At 37.9% G+C, this 10698-nt stretch overlaps 1 protein-coding gene across 1 annotated transcript in view; it reads left to right on the top strand.

The window, feature by feature from the left end:
* The window catches only part of LMAN1 (lectin, mannose binding 1), a 23130-nt gene that overhangs the window by 4250 nt on the left and 8182 nt on the right, over nucleotides 1–10698 (top strand). Inside the window, exons 8-11 of the mRNA XM_031064439.1 lie at nucleotides 268–400; nucleotides 1204–1400; nucleotides 1506–1576; nucleotides 3797–3947. Of these exons, the coding sequence (XP_030920299.1) occupies nucleotides 268–400; nucleotides 1204–1400; nucleotides 1506–1576; nucleotides 3797–3947 (552 nt within the window). The remainder of the gene's footprint in view (nucleotides 1–267; nucleotides 401–1203; nucleotides 1401–1505; nucleotides 1577–3796; nucleotides 3948–10698) is intronic.

The raw sequence follows: 10698 nt of genomic DNA, 5'->3' as shown, positions 1-10698 counted from the left end.
TTTCCCTACTTCTAGGATGATTCCGTACTGCTAAACAGCATTTATCCTTGTTAAACTTGTTTTAATTTTCTATTGGGAAAATTTTCTATTTGATCTACATGGGAATGTGTGATTTTTTCACTTCAGCTAAATGTATGAATGTGCTGCAGTAATTTTGTTAGGCTTTGTTCACATCTGAAATCTGACCAGGAGAGTCAGTTGTGTTAAGAGTGGGGGAGAACATGAAAAAATCTCACACGTGCCCTTCCCTCTGATAATGTTTTAAAGCCAACACCAGATGCAGAAATCCCTCAGAAAGATAAAGAGAAGTATCAAGAAGAGTTTGAACACTTTCAGCAAGAATTGGATAAGAAGAAGGAAGAATTTCAAAGGGAACATCCTGATGTGCAAGGACAGCCAGGCAAGTTATTTGAGGTATTTTTCAGTTGTCCAGGAAAACATTTGTTTTCCAGGATGTTCTGAACTAGGGATACTCTGGCTGATCTTGCTAAGCTCCCACTGATGTTACTTACATTATTTTCTAATTTTTACTGTAATTTGTTTCCTGTTTCTAAAGTTATCCTGGTGGTGCCTGTATTGAGAACAAAATGAATGACTGGAAACATGGTGAGAATTATGAATAGCAGAAGGGAGAGGAGGTCATGCATCTCTGTAAGGTGGTGATTAAGATAGCGTGGCCTTTTTCATTATTTAAAGGACATCTTTTTGGTCTGTTTCTGCACTTTCATAGAAAACTTTTTTAAAGGTGGGCCAGTGCATATCTTGGAACATGTGCTTACCATGGAAAAGCTTTTTAATGCTTGCCTGATGCTGGGCAGACAAGAACCCGATTATTTGAAGATATAATGGAAGCTATTTGTTACTTCTGTGGATTTTTATAGCTGTATGTGACTGCAAATACACTGGGAATGTACTTTGGGCATCTAGAGGTGAAATTTCAGGTTGTCATCTTTATTGCACAGTGATACATTATGACTGTTCTAAAGGTCCTCTAGGTTATTTTGATCTGCATTTTTGAGATATGGTTCAGCCTTTCTTTGATAAGAAATACTCCCTGCGCCACAGAGTCTTTTGGACATTTGGGATGGTGAAATTGTAGGAATTGTAGATGGATGTGAATATGTTAAGGGAGCAAGAAGAATGATCCAATGCAACTTGTGAGGAATGTGCACATGTGTAAAAAGCCCCTGTGTTTTTTCTTAGCAGCAGATGATGTTTTTGAAACTGTGAGTGATCGTGAACTGAGGCAAATCTTTGAGGGGCAGAATCGAATTCATCTGGAAATCAAACAGCTTAACAGACAGCTGGACATGATTCTGGACGAGCAGAGGAAATACGTCTCTGCAGTCACAGAAGAGATGGCCAAAAGAGGAGCTGGGTCTCCAGGTCAGCAGGGACAGGTAAATGAAACCCATGGTGATTCAGAGCCCAGCCTGATTTCAGCAGTGGGATCCATTTGTTTTTTCCAAGATATGTTGATCTTTTTTCCCCCCTGCCCCTACCAGGTTTCCCAGCAAGAGATAGAGACACTTGTGAAAACCCAAGAAGAGGTCATTAGACAAGTAAAGGAAATAAGGTAAACACCTTCCAAATATTATGGGTGTGGTTTGAATTTTATGATTTCCATTTAAATCCTCTGTATTATTTCAGTGAGACAGTATTGACAAACTTGATGTTTGTGTCAGTTCCTTAGTGAAGACTCCCTGCATGTATTTAATTTCTGTAATAAAGTCAGTTCATGCCGCAAGGATTGCTAAGTGCCCTAGTTTGTCTCTTTTTTATAATGAAATTCCATTATTTTTATAATGAAATTCAACAGCTAAGTTCAGCCCCTTTAAAAACAATGAAGTAAACCCCTTATCTTGAGCACGCTATACTGCTAAAGTAGATTTGCGAAGATGCTTGTGTTTGATGGGGGTGTCTCAATACTTCTTTTAGGATGTTTTACTGTTGCTGTCTTAATCAGGAATGGCTTTAAGCTGGTTTAGCCCTTCATTTGCAGCAGCTAAAACATAACATTACTTACCTTGTATTTAAAAAAAAAGGAGAAAAACAATTCCTTCAGTTGTGCTTCCCCCACCTCCATATTAGTTTAAGGACAGCTCCTGTGATTTATCTAAGTAGGTCAGTTTTTTGTAGAGTGAAGATTAGAGTGCTTCCATTTTTGCACTTGTTCTTCCACAGAAGCTTTTATGTTAATATTCTTGACAAATCTTTATACCTTGCAAGCAAATTAGATTTTCTTGTTAACATTGGCAGTCTGCCCTTTTAGTGACTACTTACCAGCTCCCAGTTTGCGTAACATCATCTTAATACTTTTCTTAGATTAAAGAAATGCTTTATTTGGAGAGAGAAATAAACAGCCCCTCTGTGCATCGCTTGTCATCCCGCAGGAAAAGGACTTAGGGACCAAGTAATTTTCTTGGCAAGATTGTGGATTTCTTAATCACCTGATTACAGAAGAATCTTGCATGTTCCTACAGTAGAAACTGTCAGCAGGGTGTTATTAATGCAAAAGTCAATAGAAATTCAATTTGATACAGGCGTGTCTATTAAGGGAAGTTATTTTGCTTTTAACAAAGTCTGGATTGGTCTGGGGGAAGGTGGGTGTGCAGACTTCTGTTCATTATGTAGAGACGGTTCTGTTAGGAGGGAGAAGAACCAAGTGAGTGTCCCATTTGTGTTATAGCACTGTGAGGGGTGTGGAATGACAGAATTACTATCAGTGGTTATCAGGCAGTGGGCATGACAGGTTATTTAAGGTAAAACCTTCCAGTAAGAAATTTACTTCTAAAATTATCATTATAACTAAAATTATCATTATAACTAAAATTATCATTATAATTGCAAGTCCAGGTAAATGAAAAATTGCTGACCACTCTACAGAGAGTTAGGAGTGCTCCATGAAAGCATTGAAGTATGCTTCCATCTCGGCCAAATGGAAAATTTTAAGTAAATTAAAAAGAAATCCAAAGGCATACATTTTGATTGTCTATTCTGTTAATAATGAAGAGATTATCATTCACATGATAAATATTTTAGCTGTAGAATAATCCTCTTTGCAACTCAAAAGAAACAGCACAGTAGGGGAAAATTATATAAACATATTGATTAGAGATTAAGGTTTTTTTCTTTCATTGACTAGTTTACTTCAAACCAAATTAGTTATGAAACCTCAACTTTTTCTGGATTTAATTTCATTTGTTGTGGAAGGAAAATGAATTCACAATAAGATAATACTAAGTATTTTGACAATGCATATGGGAATTGAGTTCCTCATATAAATGGTAATCACGAAACAAGGATGTATCTAAATCTTTTCTTATCCCTAAAGCCTCTTCCTTGTTTTTATTTCTTACATGACTGATTTTACTTATTTATTTATTTTTCAAACAGCTTTTGGGTTTCTGCAAAGATTGCATTAAACTCTGCTGATCCTAAAGCCCTGGCCAGCGCCTCAGACAGAACTCCTGTTCTGTAGCCCTCAGCAGTCAGGCAGGCAGAGCAGATGTCTGGCAACAGAATATTTGCTAGTTCTTATTCTCAGCATGACTGAGAGATGGGGCACTCTGCAAATGGCAACTGTCTGCACAATTAACCATTTTAAAATAATCATAATTTGACTAAAGGATTATTTCTTTAGAGGTATTCTTGAAAGCTAGTAGAATTTGCTGCCTTTTGGTGCAATTATGTATTTCAGTCTAATTCTGGTGAGCTAAAAGCTGTCCAGAATAGCTGCTGTTTGTAGAAAAGCTGGTGTGTGGTGAAAGCTGGTTTGTTATTTGTCTTGTTTCAGAAGTTCTGTGACTGATGCTCTGAGATCCATCAGTGGGGCTCAGCACCCTGGCCCTGCAGGAGTCTATGAAACAACCCAGCACTTCAATGACATCAAAGAACACCTTCACGTAGTGAAGAGGGACATAGAGCACTTAGTGCAGCGCAACACGGTAATTTGTGTGCTGGGAGTGTAACATGAGTGTAACACGGCTTTCCCTGGCTCTTAGTGAAAAGCTAGGGAGAGCCAGCATGCAATTTAGGGAGCAATTAATCCTTCATTAAGCTGCTTCACTAAAACTATGCTGCCTTGACCTAACTGCATGATCTGGGTCTTGATGAGAAGTTTTGCACAAAAGAGCATGATTTTTAGTCTAATTTCCTGTGGAAACAAGGTCAAGCAATTAGATTTTCTAGGTGCTTTTTTTTTTGTGTGTTTCCCCCCTGCTTAACAGCTCTATACAGAGGACATTCTGTGGTGCTTCTGCATACAAGGAAGAGCTTTAATCAGGGAAAACTCAGGCAGGCTCTGCTTAAGGCTTCTTAATGCAAAAAAAAATGACTGTGTTCACATTCAGCAGTACCTTAGTCTAGCCTAGGTAGCAGTTAAGCTGAATTAGCTTATGATCTGTAGAAGGTCCTTGACTAATTTACCATATTTATGTATTTCCCATGTAAACCTCAATTTCACATCAGGGAATTTGTCTGAGAAATGTAAAGGTGAGAGGGGAGAGTGAGATGAGTAGTAAGATTATTTTTTCAGAGTACTGTAGTTTCTCTCCATCTTCTCTGATTTTTACATCACATTGCAAAGCCCTTGTTTCGTAAGTCTTCTGATGGGATGTCTTGTTTGCTCTGTTCTTGGTTTTTAGCTATCTGGTGAGAAACAAAAATGTCCAGAGTTGCCACCGTTTCCATCCTGCTTATCTACAACACATTTCTTCATATTTGTGGCAGTGCAAACTGTGTTGTTCATTGGTTATGTAATGTATAGGTAAGTCTCATGTGGCTTAAAGACAGCAGGGCAAATAGTTTTAGAACTGCTGACTGATAATGTAATTGGAATGGTATCATTGTGTTAATCTTGTTAAAACAAGCAATCAGTCCGATTGGAAGAGACCTTGGGAGGTCTCCAGTTCAATCTTCCGCTCCAAACGGGGTCCACGCTGAATTCAGATAGGGTCACTGGGGATTTAAACTGGTCAGGCCTTCAAAACCTCTAAGAATGCAAAATTTACCACTGTTCCAGAACCCACTGGAAATGTTGAATTATCATAATGAAGTTTGGTTTATTCTATCCCCATTCACCCACCATGTATCAAGTGGGAACTTGACCTGGTTCAACCTGACTGTTGTGTCTTTTTCTTCTTTTCTTTTCTCTTTTCTTTTCTTTTCTTTTCTTTTCTTTTCTTTTCTTTTCTTTTCTTTTCTTTTCTTTTCTTTTCTTTTCTTTTCTTTTCTTTTCTTTTCTTTTCTTTTCTTTTCATTGGGATGGTCTTTCTCTTCTCTTTTCCCTCCTTCTGATGTCATAATGTTGAAATTCTGTTTGCATTGATGAAAAGGACAACCTCCATGCTTTGTAGTGTTTTTGCCATGAGCTGGAATGATGATTTCCAAGACAAACAAGGAGCTGGTCCCCTGCAGTTCTTTGTGATGCTTTTGTAATTCCAGCACCTGGATGTGGTTGATCCGCAGTGTCTGTATCCACTAAGAAAACTAATGATCTGTGCCAGAGGGCAAAAGGAAATCCCACTTAAAGTCAATTCTTTCCCTGATATTTAGGCAAATCAGATACTGAGAAGCTTCAGAAAATGTTCAAGAGTATTTTAAAAGTCAGTTTGCTTGTTCACGTGGGGTTGTTTGTTTTTTTTTTCCTTTTGTGTCTGATGCAAAATTGGAAGTACAGTGATGCTACCGGTGTCTTTGTGAATAGAAAAAAATAGATTCTGTTTTTGTGATATGACTTATATTTTCTCTAAGTCTCTATTAATAAGGAACGGAATCTCCTAATCCTCAAATAAATGAAAATTTAAAGCAGTTAGCTAGTTTCAAATTCAAAAGACTTGAAGAATTATTTTCTGCCTTTTCTTTCAGGAGCCAACAAGAAGCAGCAGCCAAAAAGTTCTTTTGATGACCTCTTCCGTTTGTGTGTACATAACACCAGTCTGTATGCGCAGAAAATTCTACACTTCTGTAAATGAGGGAAATTGTAGTGTTGGATATACTTCAATATTATAAATTATTGAATTTTGTTAAATAAAATGAGTTCCCATTTAAAGTGTTGATGCTAAAAACAGGGAGCAAATGCTGGATGGGGTAAGATTGTGTACCCTGTCTATGTTTTCAGCTGACTTTTTTACAAATACTGAAAGGCAAACTCCCCATTCCTCTGCTTTTGTTAAGATTCCAGAGGAGGAGTTGAAACACCCAGGCTTGGTGTTTGTTCAGAGTGTGAATTGCAGATGGATGATTTGTGCAGAAAACTTGCTATTAAGTGTCCTGACATAGCAGTTAAAAAAAAAAGAAAAGAGAAGAAAAAGAAGGTAAAAAAATCCCAGACCTCAAAGAACCATTCTTCTGTGGGGGTTTGGGGTTTTTTGGCGGGTAAAAATTTATCATAAATATTTTATTTGTTTACCACTTGGATTTAACAGTATAAGAATATTTTAGTTAATTCTTATTTAAACACTTTTTAATATGTGGACACAAAGACAGGCCTTTAAGACCCTGACTCTTGATACTTGATGTAAAAAAACGATTATACAGAACATGCAAAGAAAGGCTTCTCTCCCTGTTTTGCAGTTTGATTTTGGGCAGTGAGAAAAAATGTGATAAAGTAGTTTCTTCAAGTACGTTGTGGGGCTGATTTCTTTTTTTGTGATTTCAAGTCTGTCTGTAATTTTTGGGGAGATTTGGGAACTTTCCCAACAAAGGTGATTGTTTTATCTATCTTCCAGTCTGATTGTATCAAGGATGTATTTAGTGTGTGAATTTGTCTTTACTTTTCTAAAGCTGTCTTGTGTCTTTCACGTATCAAGTACAGATGTTTTGGTTTAAATCCTGACATGGTGAGTATTGTAAATTGCAGCTATTGAGTGTTAACCCATTTCTTCACAAACTTGCTTCAGACATGTTTGTTAATCTGCAGAACCAGTGTTTTGTGTCAGTTCCTGTTTGCATATCAAAAGCATAAGACTGAACATGTGATTTTGATACTGCTTATCAAGTGAACATTTACTTCAGGAAAGAAAGAAAGAAAGCAGAGGGCCCAACTTAGGAATGTGAAATTAATTAATTTTGCGTTGTTTACATATCTGTGGTAACTTTGTCCTTGAGTTGTATGTAGAATTAGAATTTCTGTGGTTTCTTAAATTCTATAAAATACACAAATGCATCAGGATATTTTACTTAGAACTGTTAATTTGTTTATCTGAATCTGCAAAAAATTATCTGTAATATGACTGCTCCTATTGCATTTCTGCAGTCTGCTCCCTTGGAGTGCAACACGTGCTGCCAAATTCACTGTAATGAAGAACACTTCAGTATTGTGCCTGTCAGTTTGGAGAAATGATAAATCTATGCAATATATTTTGTTACTTTAAGTACAGTGTCCAAAAAGCGAATGTCTGTGCTATACTAAGAAAATGACACTGGCTACACACCAATTAACACATCTGCAGTATGGAGGATACTCCAAGTGCTATAGCTTTATAGATTCATTTCTAAATTTGAGCAGATTTTGCTGTACTAATGAGAGAAACTACTGCCTCAGGCTAATCAATGAATAAACAACTTTTCAGATAAAGCAGAATAACCCACTGGAATTTATCTCTTCAGTTCTTTCAACACCAGCAAATATTTCCCGGTGCCTTGAGTCTAAGCTATTACAACCCGGACTCTTGTAATGAAACTTACTATATTTTCTTAAATGGTTCTGAAATTGTACAGTGGTGTTTCCTTTCAGTCGCAGACTTTCTTGCATCAGTGCAACATCCAAACAGAACTCCTCTCACAGCAGGCTTTGCAAAACCCCTTATGCAGAAAGTATTTTGATACATATCTGGCGGAATGAGGGGCAGTTCTGATGTGTCCATTGGAATGAGCCTGGATTTTTGTTACTGTGAATTTACCCACCCATTCCTTTGATTTAAAGCTGGAGCAACCCATACTTCTGTTTGTTTGGTTGGAAAGAAGAGCAGGTTGGGGTGATATGTAGAAGGAAGCTGGAAGCCTTCCGTTTTCAGGAAGAGGCTGCTGGGTCAGACATGGCTCCCACACGCAATGAGAAAACTTCTGCAGCAGGGAACAGAAGGTCTGATATGGAACACCAGAAAACTGAGGACTTTGCTTCATGATTCATCTCACAGCTGTCTCCCCTTGGAGCTTCCATAACTCACTAGATCAAAAGAAAACTCCCAGCTGCCCAGCTCAGATTTGCTCCTGTCTGTTCTTGAAGTGATAGCAACAAATTAGGATTGTAAGAATATTTTTCAGTCAATGTAGCCTCCTGTTAGGTGTCTTTCAGCAGCAACAATGCATTTGATTCTTATCCAGTAAGATTTCACAGCTAGGAGGAAAAGACGCAGAATGCAGTTGGACAGTATTAGGGAGAACAAGTTCTATTTGAATTGTGGGTAATAAGTGCAAATATTTGCAATGACAAAATAATGGGATTGTACCAGTGGGGATTTATTAAACACATGGTCACCCCTGAATCTTTCACAAGTCAAATGTGCAGTGTGGTTTGTAAATGACCTGGTTTACGGTTTGTAAAGTAATCGCTCTGGTTTGTAACTTCTGTGGGAAGAAAATCTGACCTTTCTCAATGATCGATGACTGTAACACCAAAAAATGTCAACTTTTTTCTTTTTAATATTTTCAATTCAAACAGCTGACAGTTTCATGTTTGTTTCTGACTGATGTAAATTGATACTTGGGGTTCAGAGATAACCTTATTTGAATAAAGGTGCATATTTTTAGTAAGCCTTTTTCTTTTCATTTGGTACATGTGCATGAAATCTAAGCAAGTGTATTTGAAGCATTCTTTACCCTCAGTTCAGAGTCAGAACACTTACAGATCTGGGTTCAATTCTACCTAACACTGGGCAGTTAATGGCATTTTGAGTCTGAATTCCCTCTGTGACTTTTCCCCAGCCAGGAGCAAGTTTTTTAGCAAGTGGAGGACAGGAATCTTGAATTGAATCTGTTCTAGCTGACAAAACCCTAAAGCACTTCTTTCTGATGGTCCAGCTGCTAGAAAAGGCTACATCCTCTTGGTAGAGGAATGAAGCAGGGGCAGAGTCCTGGTTCTTTCAAGAACACATTAGTATTTTTGCATTATATGACTGATAGAAACAAAGAATCTAGAAAAGATTGGGAGTTTGGGTGTAATTTTTGGGCTGGCCTCTGGAATGTGCCTGTTTCAAGACTGAATTCTGTGCTGGGGTTAGAGATCTGTGCGTTCCTTGGGTGTGGAACACAGGCTTTTATATATCACCCACTTTCACCAGATAAAACAGGAACAGAGTCTTTAATTTTGATTTCACTTAAACTAGAAGGAAAAGACACAGATTTAAAGCAAAGGAAATGACAGCATGTGTACTTAATTAGCTGCTGTTTTGTATGTTCTCATGAAGTCTGGGGTTGCTGTCATCAACAAAAAGCAGTAAGTTTCTAAACTGCAATAGAGCACCTGCCTGGGACAGAATTGCTCTGGGGTGAGCTGTGCCTTTTGTCACCAGTCTCTCCTGTGTTTCTCAGCAGCTTCAGTGCCAATAGGCCCAGTAACTTAAAGCCCTTTTTGTTATCTTTGATCTCAACATGGGAAAGCCTTTTGCTGATTGTAAGGTTGAGAGCTGGAGGGCAAGACCTCTTAGCACTCTCTCCCCAAGCCAGTCCTCACCTTTCTCAATCCTGTGAAAGCATCAGTTCTAGGCACAAAATTATGTTAGAAACATTTCTAGAGGGATCAAAGCCTACAGCAAAGTCAGGGGAGCTTTTTTTCAGTAAAGACCAACAGCACAAAGCTTAACAGATACCACTTTCCATACACTTGGAGAAGAGCCTTGAGACCTAACACTGGAAAAATCAGTGCTTACAAAGTTCCAGCTAGGAGAATTTTAAATAAAGATGAAGTAGTTGTTACTTGGAATTCACGATTCTGAGTGATGGTTTCAAAAAGAAAGAGTTTCTTGTTTAGTCACTAATAATCCAGGATTTCAGAATGTCCTGTGGTGGTTTTTTCCTTGTTGTTTTGTTTTGGGGTTTTTTGTTTTGTTTTGTTTTGTTTTGGGGGTTTGTTTTTGTGGGGTTTTTTTGTGGTGTTTTGTTTTTGTTTTTGATCTATTTTTTTTAATAGTAATAGGTCTGCTTTAATTAGAAAGGCTGTAATATAGATTAAGGCATTAGGCAAATTGGAATCCTCCCATCTCTCAGTTCTCATCGAAATTATGAGAGTGCTGGGAGAACCACTTAGATAATCAAAATTCCAGAATGTTGCATTAAGGTATGTGCAGTCATTGCAGTAGCATGAATGCACAAAACCCAAACTCCTGAACTTTGGAAACCTAGCAGGTGATTTTCTTTCTCAAAATAGTTATGACCTGGGTAGCAGATCCTGGAAATCCTCACCTGAGTAGAGCTGGTGAGGGTAATGATGTGACTAAAGGTTAGAAAGATAAGGACCAACAGAAACAATCTAGACCCAAAAGGTATCCATACTGTTTTCTGTCATACAGATTCAGATTTATTCACCCTTTATCAGCAGTTAGGATTACAAACAGCAGGTGTTTTATGCAGCACCAAAGCAGGGGTCTAGGTGGAGACAGCCTGGGGAACAGCAGACAGAAACCCAAAAGAAAGTACACTAGGAAGATCTGACTTGCTTTCTTTGGGGTTACTTTCTTGAAATAAAGCAAACATAAC

This window comes from Geospiza fortis, unplaced genomic scaffold (genome assembly GCF_000277835.1).
Source record: "Geospiza fortis unplaced genomic scaffold, GeoFor_1.0 scaffold143, whole genome shotgun sequence".
Lineage (NCBI taxonomy): Eukaryota > Metazoa > Chordata > Aves > Passeriformes > Thraupidae > Geospiza > Geospiza fortis.
Note: the sequence above shows the minus strand (reverse complement) of the source record. Positions and strands in the feature narration are given on the sequence as shown.